The sequence below is a fragment of the Crocodylus siamensis genome, chromosome 7, assembly GCF_052110815.1.
Source record: "Crocodylus siamensis isolate JL-2025a chromosome 7, ASM5211081v1, whole genome shotgun sequence".
NCBI lineage: Eukaryota > Metazoa > Chordata > Crocodylia > Crocodylidae > Crocodylus > Crocodylus siamensis.
This window is the reverse complement of record NC_143401.1, coordinates 56400231-56424975: the sequence shown is the minus strand read 5'-3', so window position 1 is coordinate 56424975 and position 24745 is coordinate 56400231. Positions and strand designations below refer to the sequence as shown.

Sequence of the window (24745 nt, the reverse complement as noted above, 5' to 3'; positions counted from 1 at the left end):
TAAGAGCTGCACACCATTGGGCCAGGCAGGCTTCTGCCTCCATGTGCCCCACACACCATTGGGCTGGGCCTGAAGGCCTGATGCTGGCTGCTTCCACTGGGGGTATGTTCCACCCCCACAGTCTACCTCCCCATCTCCACAGTCCACCCACCCCCATATCCCTGCTTACCTGGGACAGAGCCTGGGTCCCAGGCTGCTCCAAGACACTGCTGCCAACCATGTCCTGCTTTTATTTGCTCCAGCATACTGCCTCAGGGGCACGCAGCAGACATAGACACATTGAGGCTGGGTGCTAGAGTGTCTCTTTGGAGGATCCAGGCTCCGATTGTTTCGGGGCAAGCCTCAGGAGCACACCTTGTGCCACATTTTTCCAGCATGGTTTTTTTTATACTGGGATTTCCTGGTATCGACCTTAGAGTGTGCTGAAAATATGTAGCTCAGGGAACATTTTTTCATTCCTAGCATGCCTCCTGTGTCATTTCAAACTGCTCTGAGATGCTGGAACAGGCACATGCTCACTCACTCATCTGGATACAGCCCAAGACTCCAATGCTCACAAATTCAGGTGATGCAACACAGTGGAAGTTCCCAGATAGCTGGATGGATAAACACTTACATTTATCAAAGAATCATATTTGGGAAAAGGAAAGGTTAAGCAAGTATAATGAAAGTCAAAAGCAGTTGTTTACAACCTTTCCCATACTGGAGGCTCTGTTTGTGTTCTCCATCTGTCTGCCAGGAAGGGTTGATTGGTCTGTGCCTTCTCACATGTTTGTAACCCTCATAAAGAGAACCTGTGGTCTTGAGGATTACAAGAATCACCTTTGGCAATATCTACACAGTAATTTTACTATGCCCAGCAGCAGCAACCTTGAGCACATCATGCTGCTCCAGGTTAGGTTGCCTGCTAAACCAGTAGCAGTGTAGCTACATCTGCAATGTACTTGGGTAGGCTAACTGCACATGCTGCTTAGCTCACCTGAAATATTGCACAGAGGCAGTTGCATTGCTTCTAGGCAGATCCCTCCTGGAGTACACAAAACTATATAGGCATGACAATTCAGTAGTCTTTTAACTTACTTGTAACCTTTAGATTTTTCAGATAAATGAGCTTCAAGAGGAGCAACCTTTGTATAGACTTAGTGTTGCACACTATTTTCCTGCAGATTCTTGAACACAAACACTGCTATAATGAATTTGAGTACTGATTTAGTCCACGTTATCTATGCTCACGTTAACAACTCTCCAGTTACCCTAGCTTGGATGAGAGTGGCCATACTGAAATCATACCTGAGATGCACAGAGTGATTGTATTACCAGTGCAGAATGATTTTATTAGCCACTGACAACATGTTGTTACTTGAGACTTATAACCTAAGTAGGCCTGTTTACTCAAGTAAAAAGCGCCATCATACTTTTCTTAAAGCTTTTGAATATGTACCTGAGCAAACGTACCTTGGTCCAGGCTCTTGGGCATGCACACCCATGCTTACCAAGTCCAGCTTTTAGTTTCCATGCTTCAGAGGCACACAATCCATATCTGTGCAATTGTGTCCACATTAGTGTTGCAGTTAGCAGGGTTTAGGATTAAAATGCCTGGGCGTGTATTCCATGTTGTTAGCATCTCGCTAACTTTGGCTTCTGTAGGAGCTGGTTTGTGATTCATAGTTTGTAGGGTCAGAAGGGACCTGAGCAGATCATCTAGTCCGACCCCCTGCCATGGCAGGAAAGAATACTGGGGTCAAATGACCCCAGCAAGATGTTCATCTAACCTCCTCTTAAACACCCCCAGGGTACGAGCCTGCACCACTTCTCTTGGAAGCTGGTTCCAGACCCTAGCCGCCCTGACTGTGAAGTAGCGCCTCCTAATATCTAACCTAAACCTACCCTCTGCCAGCTTGTGACCATTATTCCTGGTCACTCCTGGCCGTGCTCGGGGAAACAGTGACTTCCCCAATGCCTGCTGATCCCCCCTGACTAGTTTATAACAGGCCACAAGATCCCCCCTCAGCCTTCTCTTTTGGAGGCTGAACAGGTTCAGGTCCCGCAGCCTGTCCTCATAGGACCTGCCCTGTTGTCCCCTGATCATGCGAGTGGCCCTCCTCTGGACCCTCTCCATGCTGTCGACATCCCTCTTGAAGTGTGGTGCCCAGAACTGGACGCAATACTCCAGCTGCGGCCTGACCAGTGCCGCATAGAGGGGGAGGATCACCTCCTTGGACCTGCTCGAGATGCATCTGTGGATGCATGACAAGGTGCGGTTGGCCTTCCTTACTGCCTCCCCACACTGCCGGCCCATGTTCATCTTGGAGTCAGTGATGACCCCCAGATCCCTTTCCGCCTCCGTGCTGACAAGAGGGGAGTTCCCTAACCTGTAGGTATGGTGCTGGTTGTTGCTCCCGAGGTGCATCACCTTGCACTTGTCTGTGTTGAAACCCATCCTATTCTCATCCGCCCACCCTTGTAACCTGTCTAGGTCTGATTGTAGCCTGTTGCATCCTTCCAATGTACCCACGTCCCCCCACATCTTAGCGTCATCCGCAAATTTGAACAGGGTGCTTTTTACCCCCTCATTCAAATCGCTGATGAAGATGTTGAACAGTGCGGGCCCGAGGACCGAGCCCTGTGGAACCCCACTGCCCACGTCCTTCCAGGTTGAGAAGGACCCATCCACTACCACCCTCTGGGTGCGGCCCTCCAGCCAGCTGGCGACCCATTTGACTGTGTGGGTGTCTACACCACAGCCCCCCAGTTTCTTAATGAGAACGGGGTGAGAGACAGTGTTAAAAGTCTTCCGGAAGTCCAGGAAGATTATATCCACTGCTACCCCTGCGTCTAACGATCTGGTGATCTGATCGTAAAAGGCTACCAGGTTGGTCTGACAGGACCTGCCACTGATGAACCCATGTTTGTTGCCCCTAAGTATGCAGTCCCCTGCTGGCCCCTTCTGGATGTGTGCCAGCATAATTTTCTCGAACAGCTTGCCTAGGATCGAGGTGAGACTAACCGGCCTATAGTTTCCCAGGTCTTCCTTTCTGCCTTTTTTGAAGATGGGGACCACGTTGGCCCTCTTCCAGTCCTCCGGTACCTCACCAGAGCACCACGAGTGCTCATAAAGTTGTGCCAGGGGACTTGCAATGACCTTGGCCAGTTCCTTTAGAACTCTAGGGTGGAGATCATCCGGGCCGGCTGACTTGAATACGTCCAACCCCTCCAGAAGCTCCCTAACTAAATCCTCGCTAACCCGTGGTCCAGGTGTGCCTCCCCCAGGGCCGGAGGGGGGCCCAGCAGGGAGGTGGCTGTTCTGGTCCCTATTTAGGAAGACGGAGGCAAAGAAATCATTAAACATGTTAACTTTGCCGTCTGGTGTGACGACCAAGTGATGCATTGTGGGAGAGCTGGGCTGCCCTTCCTTTGAAATGGCCTAAGGAATGGCAGTTAATGTTATTTCAAGTGCATGGAAGGAAAGAAAACAAACCTTCCCTTTTAAGTTATGTGCTATGGCAAGGCCACATTTTGTCTACTTGCCATGCCTTTATTATATCTCTTCATGTGGGTCTGTTCAGAAGCTGCAGCTAGCCACATGGCCAGAGTAAGTTTCAGATTTAATTCTTCTAATTGTAAAAGCATTTTGTGGCACTTGCGTTCCCTGTGCATGAGGGGGTGTGTTGGGCTCACGAAGGCGGTGTTGTTACCGGTGCTTCTGTACACCTCACTGGCCTTCCCCCCTTCCAAGTGTGTTGCCTGTAGGATCCAGAGGGCTGTGTGCATCTTCTTCTGGGGCTTCAGATGGGAAAAGGTTGCCCGGAAGACTGTACAAGGACAAGAGGGCCAGGGGCAGGGGCATGCCAGAGATCCTCCTGTTCCTGTGGGCAAAGTACATGAGCACGATCTGTAAGGTGGCAACAGAGGCAGGCACCAAAATGGCGTCTCATGAGGTACTTTGCAGGGCACGTTCTGAGGCACCAGGGCGTCTTCACCCTGACTAACCACAGGCCATGGATCATGGAATCGCCCTGGTTCTACGAGACCTTGAACCAATGCTGCAATGTGTACAGCCTGCAGAATGTGGGCCCAACCACCATGAAAAGCCACAGGAAGATCCAAGAGATAGTGAGATGAAGGGGTGCCATGTTACCTGTGGACCTGCTCCTGGGTGACACATGCCAAGCTGTGTGGGAGCGCAGTCACCACAAGGAACTGTGCAAAGATCACAGGGACCTAAATTGGCTGATAGCTCACCAAGCTCTCTTGGTGAGGGCCTGGAGACATAGAGAGGGGCAGTTGGGGAGACCCAGCTGCTTGTGGCCCAACTGCCCTGGGGCCACCGAAATAATAAAGCACCTCCTGTGGCTCTGCACCTGTGCCCAGGAGGTATGGAAGAGGGTACAGCAGCTCTGCGAAGTGGTGAGTGGCATCAGCTGGCTAGCCAGCAAGGCCATGCTGTATAGGCACCTCACCAAAAACCAGGGGAGTCCATCGCTATGGTTTGACCAGCTTGTATCCTGTGTCAGGAGTGTCTTGTGGAAGACCTGGAACCTGCTTCTGTACTACCAACGGACATGGAGGTAGTGGGCTGCGTGAAGATGGAGCTGAGTGAACTCCGGACCTGCTACCAGAAATCGGTAGCAGAGGATGGAGAAGATGCAGTGAACGCCACCTGGCACAGGGACACGTGGCACAGGACCATTCAACCCCCACCAAGGGAAGAAGAGAGCAACAACAGCAGAGAAGAGGAACAGATGAGTGGGACGGAGGATAGTGTCAGTGACAACAGAAGCAGCAACGGGTCCTACAGTGGAAGCTGGAGTGACAATGATGAAGAGACCCTGTGAACTGAGTACCTGACCCTGGGAGCAGGGCACAGGTGGACATGAAGGGAGGGCTGGTCAGAGAGACCAGAAAGGACTGAGTTTGTAGTTTGTGTGTGTTGCATGTGGTTGCGGACATTGTAACGGGTATGGGTGGCCAGCAGGCCTTTGTACGGGTACACGGGAGCATGGATCTGGTTTTTCTGTAACGGGATCAGTTTAGATATATATAATCATATATATAGAGAGAAATGTATTTTTACAAAATAAATAAATAAATAAATCATTTTGCATGGGAAGTGAAATGATCTTTTTTGTGGTGCCAAGACTGTTGGAACAAGGGCGTAGTCAAAGTATTGATTTTAGCATTATTCCAGGCCAGAGAAGCCTTGAGTGTTAATCTGCAGAAGAGAGTGCATCTTTTCCAAGCTAGTAATAGGATTCCAATTATCTGTTCAAAGGAGATTTTTTTCCTTGCCTGCTGACTGAACAGCCTGCTAAGGAGTACAGGGGTTATAAGCTATGGGGCAGCTGCTGGAAATTTGCCCTGCCCAGGAATTCATTGGGTGTCTTGAGTTTCTCCTGTATGTGAGTTTCTCAAGCATCACCTACCAGGACTGGAAGAAATTCAGGCAAACATCAGCAGAATGCTGAAATAGTATGCAGAGTCTTGCAAAACAGGCACTTCATTTCCCCTCACCTTTCTCTGACAGCATGCTGTGAACAAAAAGGACTGAGACAACAAGAATTGCTGTTCCAAAGGGATTTTTCCACTTAATACATTGGGATTTATAATCCAATCTTCCTGGAACAATACTTTAATACTAGTAACTATATAACTGTAACAGTCTACTGGTGTGTCAGAGTTACAAAGTTACAGTTACAAAGAGAGCATTATATGCTGAAACATGTGCTCATGTTTGCTAAGCTTGTGATCCTGATTTTGATTATTTTTTTTTCTTAACAGTCATTGTTAACTAGTAGAAATGAATCAATAGTTGTATGAATATTTTTCTCTATACTAAATCCATCTTGGATCACACGTGGGGAGAAGGCTGTAGAATGGAGGGAAAGGCAGATGCTGTGGCTACCACCCTCAGGTGAGGCAAAGACACCCCATTGTGCATAATGTCTTACCTAACAGTACTTTCATTGGAAATCCCTCCCATGTGTGTTGCCACTTCCTTTATTATAATATCAAAGATGGTGGTTGCTGCTTACTTGGCTCAACCTCTGGCTCTTGCTCTGGGATTGTTTCCTCTCCAACCTGTTTCCAGGGGTTGGCCTGAGCAGATACTCTTCTGCTGGTCTAGAATTGACTGTTTCTTTCTAAAACCCTGGTCTGTAGGACTGTGGGCTCTGTATCCAGGATTATGGGTCAGGATAGGCTAAGAGCCTCAAGTGAGCTTGCAGTGTAGACATACCTTTTGTGTATGAATAAAAAGATTGAGGGTAACAGTCAAGTTATAAACTGTTAACACAGCTGAGAAGGCAATTCCAAACTAATTCCTTTGTCTCTATTGCAGTGGTTCTCAACCTTTGGAGACTCAAGTCATTCCATACTAGATTCAAGGCACCCCTCAGAAAATGCCACCATTTAGTTTGCACTTTATTTTTCCATAGTAACGAAACGAGCAATTAGCTCCTACATAAAAGCGCCAAAAAGCCTTACTGAAGCACACAATCTATACAGACGTTGTGCAAGGTCAAACTAATGTGATGCCTCTTCTGGGCATGTGCTGGGCTTGGTGCAGAGGTACACCAAGCTTAAAGTAAAGCTCTGCGGGGGGGGTTCACATCTGTAATCAGCCTTTTCTGCATTTATCTTGTGAATCGTGTTTGCATACCTAACAGTGCTAACATTGTCACACTCTGTGACACCCATGAAAAGATCTCAAGGCATCCTGATTAAGAACTGCCGTTCTAAGCTTTCTTCTTCAACCCTCATTCAAAAAATGTAGACAATCTGTTGTCAGGACCAGCATGAGAGCTTTATAGTCGCAGCCTTTCTCCACCCCCGTTCACCAGTTGTTTAACACTGTTTTTCTTTTGGAACCTCATAGACTAGAGCCTTTCCTCTTCGGTTTAAAGCACAAAAATAGTACTTATGAAGTGCATCTTGGAGTACTGATGCCTGGTAGCACCCTGCTTTCTGTTTCTTCATGCATTCTTTACACTTTAATTCATACAGTGTAAATGAATGGCAGGTACATTGTTATAAAAGTCTGGACTCCTTCTTATGTGTAATCATCTGGGCTAGGGACAGATATTACACATAAACCAGTTTAAGTGATCAGAAACTGGTGTAAACCTGTAACAGAACAGATGTTCAATGCGCATAAACCAGTTTGAAAATGGCTGAAACCAGTTGAGATAAACCTAGTTGAATGTAGTATCAGACTTTTAACTGATTTGGGTTAAACCAGTTTATGCAATGTCTGTCCCCAGGCCCCTTGCTGGTTTAAGTTAAACTAGACTCCCCCAGCATCCCAGTATGTTCTCTGGGCTGGGTGGAGCTCCCTGCTGCACAGCAGAACTGGCCTCTCCCTTCTGTTCCTTAGCTGGAGCTTGGTAGAGACTGCAGGCATCTGTCTGGCTTCTTCCTGCTCCCTGCCTCCCCTCCCCACTCCCTGCTAAGCAGGGATTGTCCTATCCCCTCTGTCTTATACAGATACCTTTCAGCATTAGCTAGCAGACCACATGTGGACTATGAGCTGTCCTGTGGCAGATGGGACAAAGGCAGAATCAACAGGTAGCTGGTAATGTCCTTCTGTTGTTTTCTTAATGGGATGATAAACACTGAGTTAGGGATGATAAACATTGTGTTATCAATTCACTGCTGGGCTGGACAGAAGTGGGGGACCCCTCCCTAATCAGAGCATGCAGCCAGGGCCTGGCTGTACCCCTGCAGATCAGCATTGTGGCAGGGAAAGGAGGGCTGCTCTAGTGTCTCCTGGCTTTTAGCCTGAGCCACTGTAGGCTTGTGCCTGCATTTTTGGAATGTATCTTCAGTTACAAACCAATTCAGCCTAGCCAGGTTAGACTAACCTGCAAAGATTGAATCAATCCAGGCTCGGGCTTTTTGAATGTTTGTCCCTAGCCATGAGGGCTACTCCAGCCTGAATAACAAAATCCTTTTCAGCCCCAAATATGGGCCTGATTCTGAATCCTTTTTCATTTCAGTAATCCCTTACTCACATGACTTTCTCCATTGACTTGAATGAAACGATTTGCAAGACCAGTGTTTGAAGGTGTGAGCCCTACTGCAGTACAGCAGAACCTTGCTTAAACTTACTTCATTGATCTTCATATTCTGTAGCCCAGGCTCACATAAGTGGCAATTTCTCCCACTCTCAGAGCAAAGTTTTGACAGGTGAATGTGAATGGTGGAGAGTCTTTTATTAATAAAGATTCCATTATTTTTACATAATATATTATGTAACAGTTACTAGTCTGCTATGAAATATTGTTGCATTGAACCACTTGAGCTGAACTCAGGAACAAAGAACCTTTTGTGATGTATTATCTTTGCTTTTTAGTGGGCTTGCTGGCTTACCTAATGTACTTGCTGAATAAAAATCTACTTTTGTGGCCTTTTAGTAGTTCATACTACAGGAGCCTGTGGGACAACTCCTTTAGGTAATGTCTATAATGCTGCCCTGCAAAGTATTGGGCCACTGCTGAGAAACAACCCTTGTCCCCTTGCCCCTGCTTTGCATGTACTCAGACTTAGCAATTAGGCAGAGTAGATGGCTTAGAGCGTGCTGACAGATGTGCAGGCCCCTGCTATAACTCATGGCACTTTACATAAAGTGCCATAAGTTAGAGCACTCCTGCCCAACCCAACAGATGTTCACCTAAGGAGCCTGCTTGCAGCCAAGCAGCTGCCCCTTTCCCTCAGCCCTGTCCCCCCTCTCTCAGCTCTGCAGCTTTCTGCAGAAAGATAAGGAAGGATGGGGAAGAGGACGTGAGCTGCCAGCTGGAGTTTGTCCGACCTGAGCTGGAGGCAGGCGTTGGGGGTGGGGAGGGCATGCGGTGGGGGGCTCCAATCTATCTGCCCCTCCTTGCAACTCAGACTGGACAAACCCCAGCCAGCAGCTCATCCTGCCTCCCTTTTCCCCCTCCCTTCCTGCAGACAGCCCCAGTCATGCTACAGATTAACCCTAGGAAACAAAACTTCCCTAAGGCACTCCAAAGTGGAGCAACTTTATCTGATCCCTCATTTGATGAGGGTTAATTTGTCACATGATCTGCCACTTTCAAAGTGCTCTGCAGCCATGCATGTGTGTCACAACACGGCTGTAGAGCAGTTTCAGGGGGCCAATCAAATGATAAATGTAACTGCTGTCTATGCCCAGAGTGATCCTGAGCATGTGCTAATTGGTTGGCCTGGGTGTATGTGGAGAAGGAGCAAGTGAAAAAGGCTTGTTTTTTTGGTATTGCTGGGCTTGGCTTGTATACTGTGTCTGCTTGTATACAGGAAGTTGGAGGGTCAGGACATAAATTGATACTTTTGCAAATATGAGGATTTCTTGGTGGCTGTATTAAACAACAAAGAGCATGATTAATACACACTCTGTACTATTGAAAACTGACCAGCACTCCAGTTTTTTTACTGATGAACTTTCAGACATAAAACAGGTCCATAAACTATAGGCTCCATACATTAAAAAGTACTCAACTAGTCTGGAAAATTGCAATTCTGGATTCATACAACATCTGCATGAATTTTTACAGAATCTGCAATTTCAACCATAAAAAGGTCCCATAAATCTGGGTTACATATTTAAAATGTTCATACAGTCTGGAAACTTATGACAGAGGCAAAGATCTATATTTCTGTCTTGGATAAAGTAAGGAAAAGTATTTAAATTAGCTTACCATTCTTACTGATATACTGGACCTTTTTACCCTGTTTTGACAGTCAATTTCTAATGTTTCCTGACAGTCCAGTTCATAAATTCACCTTTACCTTAAATCTGATGGAGAACATGTGAGGATGTGTTGGCAGCCAGCATCAAGTGAAGTGCCCCAGGGTCAGTGTTGGGACTGGTTTTGTTCAATGTCTTCCTCAGTAACCTGGAAGATGGGATGGAGTGCACCCCCAGCAAGTTTGCAGATGACACCAAGCTAGGGGGCGTAGTAGATACATTGGAGGGTAGGGCTAGGATTCAGAGAGACCTAGAGAAATTGGAGGATTAGACCAAAAGAAATGTCATGTGGTTCAATAATGACAAGCACAAAGACCTTCACTTAAAAGGGAACAGGCTTATGCACTGGTACAAGCTGGGCATCGACTGGCTATGCAGCAGCTGTGCAGAAAAGGACCTGCAGGTTACAGTAAACAATAAGCTGAATATGAGCCAACAGTGTGCCCTTGTTTCAAAGAAGACTAATGGCATACTAGGCTGCATTATTTGGAGAGTTGCCAACAAATTGGGGGAAGTGATTCTTTCCCTCTATTCTGCACTGGTGAGGCCAAATCTGGAGTCCAGATATAGGGCCCCCACTACAGAAAGGATGTAGACAAGTTGCAGAGAGTCCAGTGGAGGGCATTGAAAATGGTTGGAGAGCTGGGGCACATGACTTCTAAGGAGAGGCTGAGGCAACTAGTCTCATTTAGTCTGGAGAAGAGAAGACTGAGAGGGGATTTAATAACAGCCTTCAACTACCTGAAGGGAGGTTCGAAAGAGGATGGAGCCAGACTGTTCTCAATGGTGACAGATGACAGAACAAAGAGCAGTGTTCTCAAGTTGCAGCAAGAGAAGTTTAGGTTAGATATTAAGAAAAAACTTTATCATGAGGAAGGTAGAAAAGCACTGGAACAGGTTACCCAGAGTGGTTGTGGAGTTTCCATCCTTGGAAGTTTTTAGGACCTGGCTAAAAGAAGCCTTGGCTAGGGTGATCTAGTCGCGGATGGTCCTGCTTTGACTAGGGGGTTGGACTAGATGATCTTCTGAGGTCCCTTCCACCCATAATTTTCTATGATTCTATGGTTCTATGTCTTCCAGATGAAATTGGTTTTTGTATTTCCAGAGGTTTAGCTGAGATAGTGGGGCCTACTAAAAAAGATAGCTGTGAATAATTCCGTATCACTCCCAGTCCCATTCTGTCTGTTCCACCATCTGTAGCAATGCTAATATGACAGGCACTTGAACAAAAGCAAGGCTGATGACATAAAAATCAAAATATTTTATAGACAAGTTTTGCTGCCAAATTCACATCTGTTTTGTGAGTGGGTGAGGGCTGCAGATGTGCTTCTTGCAGTTGTATATGTTTTGTCACTGGAGCTGTACATACAGACTTGCTTTCTTGGGATTTGTGCAGATGTTTTCCTTAGTGGCTGACTTAACAAAGCCATTTTAGAAAGCTTTCTTACTGTTTCAGGCTTGTCCACTTTTCAGACAACTTCCTTTTTGTGTGCACTGCGATAAAGTATTAGTTTTGTTAAACTACATCTCCCAGAAGCAACTAGATTTTAAAGTATTTATAGAGGGCTGCAGGTGTTGCTGTTAGACCCTGTAGTTCTTTTGTTTAAAATTTCTTTCTGGTGAAGCTGACCAGCTAGAGTAGGGGTCAGCAACCTACGGCCCATAAGCTGGGTCCAGCCTATGGATGCGGGCTTCAGTGGCATTCAGTGGTGACAGGCTTTGGTTGTGGGCACTCTGCCTGTGCCACTGTGGAGACAATCACCAGATGAGGATGGCTCCTAGCACCTGCCCACCCACCTGCCTCTGATGTGAGGTGGGTCATTCCAGCCCGCAGCTGGAAAAGGTTGCCTATTGCTGAGCTAGGGGGTTGTTACTGGCTACACCAGTAGCTTCTAAAAAGAAAGGATTAACTTATGTACTGGGGAAGTAGAAGAAGCAACATTAACAAAAAATCTTGAGACCCAGGACTGCAAATCTATCAGAATTGAGGCCCAGTATTATTTTTGCTGCATTAGGTACAGATTATTTCATGACAGAGATAATAATCCCAACAAGTACCTGCATAGGTATCAATCAGAGCCTCTTTCTACTGAAATGGCACATTTCCATAGTTCCCAGAATTGTCCTGCAGCTACTGGCTTGCTGAAATACTACAAAAAAACCCTTCCTTGAAGGATGGGGAAGGGGACGTGAGCTGCCAGCTGGAGTTTGCCTGGCCTGAGCTGGAGGCAGGGGTTGGGGCGGGGGCATGTGGCGGCGGGAGTAACGACCACTGGGAACAGCAATGAGAAAGTAGACATAGGATTTAGCTTGCTTAAAGCAAAGAAAACAATTCGAGTTTACTCATTTTTTCCCCCTTCCATTGGGTATAACAAAAGGTGGAAGGCCTCTAAACTGACAGTTGATTTTTGGGAACCTCCACTTTTTATGCTGAACTGAAGGCAGTTGATGGGGATGGTTGTCAGAGTTTATGGGATTTAATAAAATGCTTAGCACTTTCTGAATGATGGAATTCTTTGGAAGTGTCTCAGGTTGGATTCCCAGGTTCTTATTGCAGGTTTTTTGGGGGTCTTTTGGGTTTCTTTCATTTTCTGCTTGTCTTCATCTTAGATATTTAAAGAATATCTGGTTTTTCCTTTTTATCTTTGTTGGAGGTCTCCAGTGTGTTTTGAGTCCTTTCCTTAACTGTAGTGGTGTTGGGCACTGATTAATAAGACATAGACCTTTTCTCATCTTTTTATGTACACTCGAGTTGAATAGGTGTTAACAAAAACAAGTAGGCAGCTTGTAAGAAAGCAACTTTGCACTCAATTAGTCAAGTTTATGCTGCTTGGTATATAGTGCCATGGTCTTATTAGATCTCAAGCAGGCCAAAGTTCTTCCAGGAAACAACAGGGGATTCAAGACCTGAATTTCTAATTTAAAAAACCACATGGAGGAAAATCCTTTTATTTAGTGAGTTTGGAGTGGGTACATGCATCCATTCCTACCTTCTTTAGGCATCTAGAAAAGGGAAAGAAAATGTCACAAGGCTGTATTTTTTCCCTTTGTAAGATTGCCTCTAGCTACAAATGTTGATGCATATTTTATTTTATCTGTTGTTTCCTAAAAAGGCCCTGGCCCTTTAAACTATACTGTTGTTTCATTTGGATTTCTCTGTGGCTTCTGAAGTGGTAGGTCAGATTTGACTCATTGGTGTAACTAACAGATATGGACTTGCAAATGACTAATTTACTTGGTTTCATAAGATCTTTTACCTCTCCCAGAAAAGACATTTTTCTTCATAAAACATGAAGCTATTAGGACATGAAACATTTCCTTCCATTCAATTAATTCAACCTCTCCACTGGAGGCAACCACTCATTCCAGGATGCTCTATATTTGACGTAATCTCCTTTGGAAATTGGGCTATTTTGGACTCTACTGACAACAGCAGCAATGTCACCAGGCAGCAAAGAACACAACCTTTTGAAAATGTTGCCTCTTAAAATGAGATGTATTAAAAAAAAAAAAAGGGAAGAGGTTAATTCTGTATCCAGCTGTGTGTAATTTTGTGAAGCCGAATAGGAGTGAGGGAAGGAGGGGGAATGGATTTAAGATGGACTTTGGGGCAGTGTTTAAATATCACCATGGAGATTATTTAAACAGGCTGTATGTAGGGTGTGGGGGTGTGTGTGTGAGAAAATATTTATTTAGTGTTACTTCTTTTGAAGAGTTTGTGTTTTGCCATCTTTGAAGACAATCAAACCACTATGTTCCAGTTTTCATTTGGGTTATGTGATAGGTGCCCCTGAAAGAAAGGATATTTTACCCTTGTCATCTTGCTATTGGTTTTGCTTTATAATATTTTTCTTAAATAAATGGAGGGAAGGTTATCTTACCCCTTCCTGCTCCAATGGGAACTGGAATTGGAGGACTCCATAAGTTGATTGTGTAACAAGCAAGCAAAACGAAGAGAATGGCATGGAAATAAGAGGAGAGAGGGAGAAGGTGAGGTGTTCTGGAGAGACCTTATACAGTAGAATTCAAGCTGTGTTGTTCAAGGAGAGAGGGAAGAAGAGACCTGTATGCTAGAGGGAAGAGAGTGAGAGGAATTGTATCATACCCTCAGTATACCAAATTCCTCTTATCTCTGTATTATTTGCTGGTGGCCCTGACAGTACTGCTATCAACTACCACTGAGAAATAACCCCTGATAGGATCTCTTGGCAGTGGAACAAAGACAGTTCTACCAGGACCCCCCAGTATACCTTGGGATGTTATAAGGTACATTTTGAAAACTTGTATCTGAGACTCTTACAGGGGATGAGCAGGAACTGCTTTTTTGGAGGACTGAGGTTAGTGCCGGGATTTATCAAAGCATTCATGTCCATTCTAAAGCACTGAATGATGGCCCAGCTGGTTGGATTGCTGGACCCACAGAACATTCCTGACCTTAACCTGCATCCATCCCTTGCATACTATTTTTGCTGCCATCAGTTGAGAGTTATGTTGGTTGCCTGCTGTCACAAATGTACCGTGCTTGAAGGGTTCTTGGGATGTCATGCATGTCTTCTTGAGTTTGTTTTACTGATATGGCATGTGTAGTCCTTATGTATAGATAGTGCCACTGCTATATTTAGCCTAATTGTAATTATGTTTGACTGAATTGTGATATTTGGTAAGGATGTAATTTTTATATATCTTTGTGTTTCAGGCAAGAATGTGTAGTACCTTGTATTCCTCACCTATTCACAATAGAAGTAATTGCTGAGAATGAGTGTCTGACATGAGTTTGTTTAGTCATCCAACATGCCCTTCCAGACATTTCAAAGGAAAAGACTTGTAAGAATATCATTTGGGAGGATATTTCTCACAGGAGGGAAATTAAGTGTGAGAGAGTATCTTTAGGATATTGGATTAGTAATCTTTGTGGCTGAAAGGATGCATGTATTCTCTTGGTTGTAATTAAATCAGAAGAGACTTTTATTCTGGTAAACACACACCTTTGAAGGGACAGGAAGTTATATATATGGTGTGGGCTCCCCCAAGAATCCCATGGATGCTGTATGTAAATTATCAGATCAGAAACTGTACTTACATTTTGCTTTGAGAGGAATTTTTGGTCTTTTATTTTTTCCCCCCAGAATAGGGAGCAGCTTTAGGGCCTTAGTCAGGGGGCTGAGTAAAGCAGGCTAACTGGAGAACTTGCAGAAGGTCCTGGCAGAACGTTCAGGGGCATAAGGTGTTTTCTAACTTGAGCTAGGTAGGAGCTGCAGTCTTAGGTTTAAGATACAGGGTAAGGTCAGATTGTTGTTCTGATATTGTCTTTTGTTTGTGTGTTCTTATACCTCCGTCTGCATCTCAACATATTACTGATTTCTTATGTTTGCTCTTGTTTTTATAATCTTTCTGTTATCTTTTAACTTGCTTATAATCAGGATAAGTGTGATTTCAGAGTATTTGACCATACTAGCAGGCTTCTTATCCAGAAGAGTGAATCCATCTTTTCTGAGCATGTGACCGGATAAGGGTGTGATTCTGCTAGCTTGCAGCATCCCTTCTGTTGAGCTGGCAAGACCTAGGTGAGGCAGGTAAAGCTGAGGTACCAGAGGTCAGGGAGGTGAACTTTGGAGCATCTCAGTCTATTCTCAGTAGTCATGAACGACTGGTGCCTCCTGAGACTGGGGGGCATCATGGGGGTGAGTGGGGACTGCTCACAGCTGCTGCCGGTGGTATCAGCAGCGGGACAGGGTCATGGCGGGGAGGGTGGCAAGCGGTAAGTGGGAACTGCTTGCAGCCACCACCAGCTGCGTCAGCAGCGAGGGGTGTGTGCAAAAGGCGACTGTCTGCAGAAGCCAGCAGTGGCTTCGGTGGTGGACAATCTTGGGGGGGAGGGGGGATGTGCCCCCTGCCCCCCTACGCATCGCCTGTCAGTGGTGAAGCAGCAGACATCAGAGGGGGGCACCTGAAAGGTGTGAGAACACTCCAGGATCGTGTCTTAGAGGCACCCCTGGCCACCTCTGGTGTCAGGGCATGTCAGACTTGTATGGTAGAGTCTCACCACACAGCAATGGGTTGGGTCACTGGCTACACTACATGTATAACAGCTTTAGCTCTAAGTGGTTAGCAACAAAATGCTTTGGAGACACTGGCCCCATCTGCACATTTCACTTAAGGCATGATAGGTGTAACCAGTTAATTACACTTTAAGTGGTTACTTGGCCACACATTTATTTAGTTTAATGGTGTGATAAAAAGAGGAATCAGCTAAACATTTCTTCCACAGAATATTTGTAATAACTTTGTAGCTGCTTCCTATCATGCCATTAATTGAATGTGTGGCCAGGGGCCCTCGTGGCTGGGAGCCACGTCGGCTAATTAGAGCTCCCAGGTGGGGGGACCAGCATGCAATCCTGAGTGTAGGAGCTCCCAGCTGAAGCTGGCTCTCAGCTTCAGGAGCACATGCCTCTGTGGTTGGGAGCCCCATCAATTGATAGGGTTCCCACCTGGTGGGGATGCTTCAGACACCCCTATCAGTTGGTGCATGAAGTCAGTTGCAGTTTCTCAGCCATGGGAGTGAATGAAAGCACCCCTGAAGCTGGGACACCACATCAGTTGCAGCATCCCTGCCATGGGGACCCCGGAGGTGCCCCCCCCAACTGGGAGACCAGGTCAGCTGATGGGGCTCCTTGCTGTGGGACTACATGGTGAGCTAGCATGGCTGGGAGCCCCATCAGCTGAGGGGGATGTAATTCCCCTGCACTAGCAATAAGCACACACCAGCACCCACAATCATGTCTCCTGCCATATATTTGTGGCAATGCAAGAGATGCAATTGTGTGGACCATGCGTTAGATCCCATCATGCCTTTACCTGCATGTGCAGATGGACCCATCATGCACAAGGATGGTTTTTCTCCTGAAGGTTTTAAATACCCAAACATTTTTGTTACAGTAAAGGCTGTTGCATCATATCCTCTGAACCCAGATTATAGCATAAATCCTCCTGCTGTACCTCAACAACTGTGACATGGAGATCTTTGCATATAGAATATGTATGAAAGGCAAAGACTGCAGCTGATATTAGTACGTCTAGTATCTGCAAATGAAATGGGTAAATCCCTGGGGTAGCAATCTGCAGAGTATCTCTGAGATAGAAAAAGGTAATAGGATAATTGTATTCTGGATCTTCTAAATTCATTTTTCAAAGGATTTGCATTGTTTTAACTGTGTTTTTGTCTTGTTTTTCTCTATAGGTGGATGAAATATACCATGATGAGTCCCTGGGGGTTCACATTAACATTGTTCTGGTCAGAATGATTATGGTGGGATACCGACAGGTAAGGACAGGGATTGAGGGAGCAGAAGATGCCATCTGGGGCATGGGGGAGGGAGATCATAATATAAAGTGTAATCAGGCTTAAGTTTAGGGAGGCAGTGAATGTCCAGAGTGGGTTACGTCTTAAATAATGCCCCCCGCAATTTTCCCTTCTGTCTAGACTTGGTGCTTTTAGATTGGTGTGCATGTGTCTGGGAGGATGACTCAGTCTAGTTGTATATTATTGTTAGAATTAGGGATCTTCTCAGCCATGGTTCTCCTTGAACCAGTCCTCTGTGAGGATGCGTGACATCCAAATCTCTTGCGATATGGTTGTAACTGCAGAAAGTCTGCAAGAAACGGGATTTCAACACAGAACCTTGGAAGATGGAAAAAAAAGGTGGAGAAGAGTTCATTTTGAATGCAGATAAAATTATTATTAGGGCAATACCAGAGAGTAGCAGTGTAAAATTGAGTGGAATAAGGTAAATTCTTTGCTCTGAATAGCTGTTTTTGATCTTTTGCTAAAATTTAAAGGGCGATGGATTTCTGTTTAAATATGAAAAATTGCCAGTGTTCCATTTGCTTTTAGCAGCTGTAATATGCTCTTGCTTTGCAAAAGGAATGGAAACTATCTTGACTCTGTCTCTCATGTGAGGCTTGCTGAAGTTTCTAGACTCCAAAATGTTTCCTTTTACAGAAAGCAAACATGAGCATATCTGTATGGTACAGTATCCCTGTGGCTGCTGATTACAGCACTGAGCTGGGTCTGTGTGGAGTGTAGCAGAGTTAATTTCTTTGTAATTATCATCTTGTTTGGTGAATTGAAGTTAATTTTTAGTTGCAGGGATTTTCTGTCACAGTGCTGTGCAGATAGGAGAAGCACCTTTTTTTTTTTAGACCTTAAAGAATTTGGTTTATGCTTTTTTGTTTACTGTACACAGCTGCAAGGAAAGGGCTCATTTTGAGGAGAGGCACAACAGTCAGTTGTCACCATTCACCAAGGGGAATTGGTTCAAAGCAAGTCTGGCATAAAGTCTAATGACAATAATATTGAACACTTAAACCCTGATTCAGAAGACTGTTGCTATTCATAACAGCTCTCTTGCTCATGCTCCAGACACATTGCAGTCCAGCTGAGCAATTGCGTAAATGCTGTCATGGGCAGAGATGGATTTAAGCACTTAAATGCTTGTCTGAGCTGGGACCTGGTGATTCACATCCTTACAGCCTGGGATGAAGGTTAACCAATCCTTATAAAGGTCCATCAGGTAAGTTCTTCCAAATGAGGAAGCCAACTCACAGAGAGGCCACGAAAATTGTCCAGGGTCGCACACTGAATTAGCGATAAGGCCAATATTTAACAGAGGATTAGTTTTCTCGTCAACTCATGGGACAAGGTTGCCTCTGAATGAAGGGGAGTCAGGTGTTATGGGTTCAAATTCTGATTTGTCACTTATTTGCAGTGTGATCTTGGACCTCCTTGTGCTTATGCCTCCATCTGCAAAGTAGGGATAATAGTATCTGAATAACAAGGCTGATGTGAGACCGGCCAGCTGTCGTGGAGCGCTCTGAGATACTCTTATTAAAGGTCCTGCACTAGAAGGTCTACATACAAAGTTTAAGGAGCCAAACTAATGTCATGTTTACATCAGTGTAACTGGTCTGTTGGTTGCTGGCAGTGTTATATTTAAATGAATAAAAACACTCCTTTTACTAGGCAGTCATTCAGACTTACCCGAGTCACTCAGTATCAGTTCTGGAATAGGAAACAATGAAAAAGAATCTGTTGGAAGTTTCTGGCAAAACATGAATTGCCTGGTATTAAAAAAAAGGGGGGGGGATCCTTTATTCAGGCTCCTGGAAATGGAGAAGCCACAGTTTTCTCTAGCTAAGAAGCTGCTTAAGAAATGCCTGTGTCTATACAACTGGTGCTAAGCTGTTTTTTTTAGCAGTGGCTCCTGAGGAGTTAGGTGAGCAAAACAGGCAGGCCTTGGAGGTTATTTGGAGACTTAAGGCCATGGTTTCTGAAGTTCTGGCCTTGACCTAGCAGTTGTGTAAGGGGCTGCTGACTAGACTACAACACTCAAAGACTGTAGCTTTTAATAGTGGATAAATATGGTGAGAAACAGCATGGGAGAGTTTAATGTTGTTTTTTTTTTTTGACTGATTTGTCAGAAGAGACTTTATAAAGCTTGTTTGAATGTGATATTCAAAGCATTTTCCTTAGAACATAATGCAATTTGGTGCACTTTTTAAGGCAATTCATTACCCTGTTGAGAACATAGCTGGAAGATTCATGCATCTCTACACAGACCAACTCATCAGTGTAGTTTCCTATGTGTAGTACATAAATAATCCTGCCAGCTGAAGAAAAGAGACATTGTGTAAGCTGTTGTAGGTAAAAAAAACCACTAGCATTTTCCAGGAGAATACTGGTTACCACATAAATATTCTTGGTGAGCAGAAACACAGTGCACCCTAGAAATGATTCTCATTATTTCCCACGGGTATAAGGAAAAGATTGAGACAGCCTACAGTGTGGCAGGTATCAGGTTCATGGCCTGGCCTAGCTTAGTGATGATATATTGAAGGTAGACAGAATTAAATATCAAAAAGTGGCAGCTAAGAGGTTGTAAATGGAGGGGGAGGGGATGAAAATCTAAACACCTCATTTTGTATGCAGGGAGTTGGACCAGATGACCTCCTGAGGTCACTTCCAACCCTCATTTTCTATGATTCTAAGTTAAATCTCTGCCATTGGGGATCCTGTATGATGCCTAAGGCCTCATGGTTGTTTGGGTTCAGAGGAGCACAAGAAGGTAATAGGATTGCCAACTCTGACTGAAGCTATTCTGGGAGATGTTTTTTCCCTACCATGACATAATGAAATTAATTGTACTGTTCAACCTGTTCACAATATCAGTTTTCTGGATTGCTTTCACTAGTCACTGGGAGATTGGTACCAATTCCAGTAGACTCCTGGCCAATCCGGGAGGGTTGGCAACCCTAGAAGGTAATGCTCAGATGTCTGAATCCGCATTTGAGGAACAGCTCAGTCAGCTACTAGATACCTATGAGCAATTGCTGCTGGAATCCTCATATAGCCCCTGGCTGATAACCTATGATAGAGTAAACAGATTTAATGTTTCCTCTTGATTACTGATAAAGTTGCCCTGAAATCTCAAGGCAGTTTCCTAGGTTTGTTTTTTGCTTCTTGATTTGGATTTTATATTATAAAAATTTTTTAAAAAATCACAGAAGAGACAAAGTTTCTCATAGTCTTAAAGATGTGTCAGTTCAACAATTAGTTTATAACTGGTGAAGCAGATAGAAATGTCTGCAAAGCAGATGCACCATAGGAGTTGAGACCTTTGTGGTAAGTATATTTCCATAGAATTTTTAGAAAATAGTTGCTCCAATAATTGATTTAGGGGGTAAAAGAAAATAAAATTAGAATCAAGGAAGTTACCATAAATGAATCACAGAGTCTCAAATGCTGATGTTTATAAGGATCTTAGATGTATGGTTCAAGTTTTCAAAACTGGGCATTGCTACGCTCAGTTTTGCCAGGTGTAAGTGACAAGTACAATCACATTTTCAGAATGACTTGGGTGTCCAGCTCCCATTAACTTTCAGTGAAATTTAGACTCTTTTGAAAATGGGACTAAGCTATGTTACCAAGGTCCTGCAGCACTGTGCAGAAGTGCCTTAATGCCTTTAAAAATTGGAACCAGGTGCCTTTACTGGAAGTGATATGAAAAATCAGTGAACATTTACCAGTGGAAACAAAGCTCCAAGCCTCAGTGCTTTGAAGGGCTTTTAATCCGTTAGCTATAAAATCATAGAGCAATTCAGTCAAAAAACTATTGGGTACTAATCCCCTAAACTTTGCACCAACCCAAGTGCACCCTACTGCCTACACTTAGCCTCTCCTTCCTTTTGTTCTGCTACTGAGCAGCCATATAGCCAAGTGGGGAGCTGTTAAGGTTTTAGAGGTCCTGTTATCTTGTCATAGGATGGCTTAATATCTGAGTTCTGACCTTTTACTTCCTGAAACCACAGGATGCATTCTTGACAGTGATGCCTCAGCCTTTAGTCTTTCTGCAGTAGATTGAGTGGTATGTAGCTTACTAACTATGGGTCATTTTAAAAGTCAGATCCTTTGTGCTCTGTATGAAGTACTAACACAGCTTTTCAGAAGAAGTAGGTGTTTACCTTTAAGTCCTTGGTCAAATTATACCTTTCCAGTTTACTGTATTATTGTTTACTGTATATCAGCAGCCTCCATTGGTGGTGATGGTGTTGCATATCTAAAATGTCAGGGGGTTCTCCATCCTATATTTGCCTCCAAACCCTGGCTAAGGTTATTTTCCTGCTAACCTACTTGCCTTTGTTTTCTTTCCCAACTAGTCTGTCAGCCTGATTGAGCGAGGGAACCCTTCTCGGAGCCTGGAGCAGGTCTGCCGCTGGGCTCATTCCCAGCAGCGCTCGGATCCAGAGCATGCCGAATACCATGACCATGCAGTATTCCTCACCAGGCAAGATTTTGGTCCCGCAGGTATGCAAGGTACTGTATTATCTCCATCAGGTATGTGCAGTGTGCTGGGCTTGAGGGAAAGCCAGCAATTGAAAAGGATTTTCCACTGACACAGTCTTTGTTTCAGTGACCTTAGGTAATTGTCCAATAGGACTCTGGAAAAAGTTATATAAAATAGTATTTAATAGGACAAATGGAGGCAAGACAAAACTGGAGTATTAACTTGACCTGGAAAAAAAATCAAATGGAAAAATCCCTATCAATTAGATACTTACCCATGGCTGCTGTCCCAGGTAAAACTAAAAGGGCAAAGCCAGTAAGATGAAATGTAAAAAGAGGTTACTATTTTAAGACATCTCATTGTGCCCTGTTGAAAAACTGCTGCAATCCTAATATATTACAAACTGATTTTAACAGAGCCAATTTCTTGGTCACTATAGAGCTGAGAATGTTCCAAAAATTCAGGGCGAGAGGTACAGTTTTGAGTAGTATGCCAAATGCCTTTGCAATTTGCAGACTCCTGTTGACCCTTGGCCTTACAAGCAGTGATGACAGTATAAGCATTCCAAAGCTCAGATGAACAGGTACGAGTGAATTTAATGTAGAGGCTTTGATATTAATATTTATTCTGAAAAACAAATGTACATGGCAGGCCTTTTGCAGCATTATGAGGCTTCTTTTATCATAGCATGTTCCAGGATAGTTAATACCATCACCTTTAAAAGATTGATTCCAAACTCCACCCCCCACTCATTCTTTCTCTAATGGCAGGCATAGGAAAAGAAACATGAGCTAATCTTTGTTAGGTTTTCTATGAATAAGGGTCTTTAGTTGATAGAGAATTTGAGGATTAATTACAGTAGATACCCAGAGGTCATTAAGGTCTTTACATTACATTCTTGACTGAGGTATTGGGTGTCAGAACAGTCTGTATCACAAAGCAGAATGCCTGGCTTAAAATGCAAAGAATACAGCACTAAACCATTGACTTTAGAGCCCAGAACTTCTTGGGGAAGTCAAATATAACACCCTCCTTCATTTGGAAATGTGGTTTAGAATTGTATAGCTATGTTTTTGAAATACTTTTATTTCAGTTTTCCAGAATCTTCCTGGCCAAGTGACTGTGTCCAGATAAACAGATTAAAGGGTTTTTTTGGCATGTAGACAAATGAAGGAGACTTGCAAGACTCTATCTGGGTGGGAAGGAGACTTAAAAAAATCAGTGTGGGATTTACCTGTGATTTTTATCCCAGGGTGAAAAGGAAAAAGCATTGTAAGACTATATTGGCGGGGGGGGGGGGGGGCGGGATCTGGGGCTTCTGTGACAGAGGGGTTCTCTTTCCAATTGGATGAAGGCTTGAAGGTAAATCCCAGTGTGAGACTTTCCAGCCCACAGTATGGAATCAAGGTACATTCCATAGACACTCCAGTCCCTGGTCTCATCTTTATTTTTTATCCCCCTCCTTTCTATATAATTCCAAAGGGCAAATTTGCTTTCAGTTGTGTCCCATGTGTCCTTCATGATGTCACCCAGCTTTGTTGGTAAGGCATGACTTACTGTGACTCTTCATCAAAAACTGTTCTTCCTTCTCCCTTGGTAGTGGGAGGGCTAGGAAGCATGGCTGAGCAGATCTGTCCTCATATGCAGATAGACTGCGCGTAAGACCTTACAGTGCATCCAAGCAATGGACAGGGGGGATCATAACTTATCAATTTCTGACAAAAAGTGTACGAATACTATAATGGAATAATGTTTCTTTACTTCCTCTGCATCAGGTACACAGGGCACTATAGTTAATAATGACTATTTGTTAGATTAGAACTACTTTTCATATACTCATTTCTCCAAAGCATTCATCTTCTGGGCAGAAATTTTTCAGGCTTCATCTTTGCCTGAACTTATCAGATGGACCAATGATTCTTCAAAGCTGGTATGCTTTCTCTGAAAGCAGCTAATGCCAGATATATCAGAAAAATAGCTACGTTTTAATAATGGATGATAATGTGATAACATGCAATTAGAGGAAGTTTCCTCCTAAATCCAAATGTTTAATGGCTTGTATGTATCCCTAAATACCAGTTATTGTTAAGTATTATTAACCATATAAATATCTAGCAATATTTTGCATCCTACTTTGAGGCCCACAGGTTAAATATTTTCTATATAAAGTTATCCTTTTTCATTCTTTCTTATGTACATTCACTATTCCCTTTCTTTGGTTTTATGTTGTGAGAGAAGAGTGACCTCCTCTATAGCATACACTTTTACATGCACCTAAATCCCATCCCATCATTCACCCTAAATATATTGACTCAGTTTTCATACAGAAGACATTCTATAGTCTCTAATAATTTTTGTTGTCCATCTCTGGACTATTTCTATTTATTCTATATTCCTTTTGAAATTATTTGGCCTGAACTGGACATATTATTGTTAAAATATATTGTTAAAATATTTTCAGTATTATAATATCACTTTCTTAATTTAGTAATATCTTGGTTACCTTTTGGACATGCATTTTAAGTGGAAGTTTTCAGTAAGCTGTCAGCAGTTGCACACTGGTCATTTTCTGACAGTAATTTAGTTTGTTCAGTAGGAAGTTTGAGTAAACTTGCTTAGCTATTTAAGTTCAGATTGGATGAAAAATAAATGCTTTCCATTTAGAATTACCAAACTGGTTTTTTTTTAAGAAAAGGCTATATGGAAAAGAGCTTGGGAGGCAGATTTTACTTGTGGAAGGCTAGTGACTTGATTGTGTTTGAAAAACAAGAAAGCTATTACTTTAAGAAATTATACTTTGAAAATCCCAGTGGAAAGAAGCCCTATGTAAAATATAATTTCAGTGGACGAAGAGTTGCTGAACATAAGAAAAAATGTTCAAATCCATTAGACACCGAAAATGGCTGTTATTTGGCAATAATTTAATCCATGAATGGTACTTGATCAGTTATTGAGTTGAATGACTACCATTAACATTATTTGTTAAATAACTTACTGATTCAGACTGGCAAAATAGTTAACTAATGTAATGTACTGGCTGAATAATACTACCCTGTCCATTCTCTTTCAGTAGGCATACATATTTCATGCAATGAAAAATCATGGTCAGATATTCGATAAACTACTTCATGTTGAGTTCTTCTTAACAGGAGGTTAGGAAACT

At 43.6% G+C, this 24745-nt stretch overlaps 1 protein-coding gene across 8 annotated transcripts in view; it reads left to right on the top strand.

Moving 5' to 3' along the window:
* ADAMTS14 (ADAM metallopeptidase with thrombospondin type 1 motif 14) overlaps positions 1 to 24745 on the top strand; it is a 212197-nt gene that overhangs the window by 60528 nt on the left and 126924 nt on the right. For 7 of the 8 annotated variants that reach the window (XR_016443452.1, XR_016443454.1, XR_016443453.1 and 4 more), the window contains exons 5-6: positions 16980 to 17063; positions 21455 to 21611. Coding sequence is in view for 5 of the 8 variants with exons in the window: in XM_090057043.1 (XP_089913169.1) it covers positions 16980 to 17063; positions 21455 to 21611 (241 nt within the window). In the remaining 3 variants the exon portion in view is untranslated. The remainder of the gene's footprint in view (positions 1 to 16979; positions 17064 to 21454; positions 21612 to 24745) is intronic. The other variant, XM_090057041.1, reaches the window with a different exon arrangement.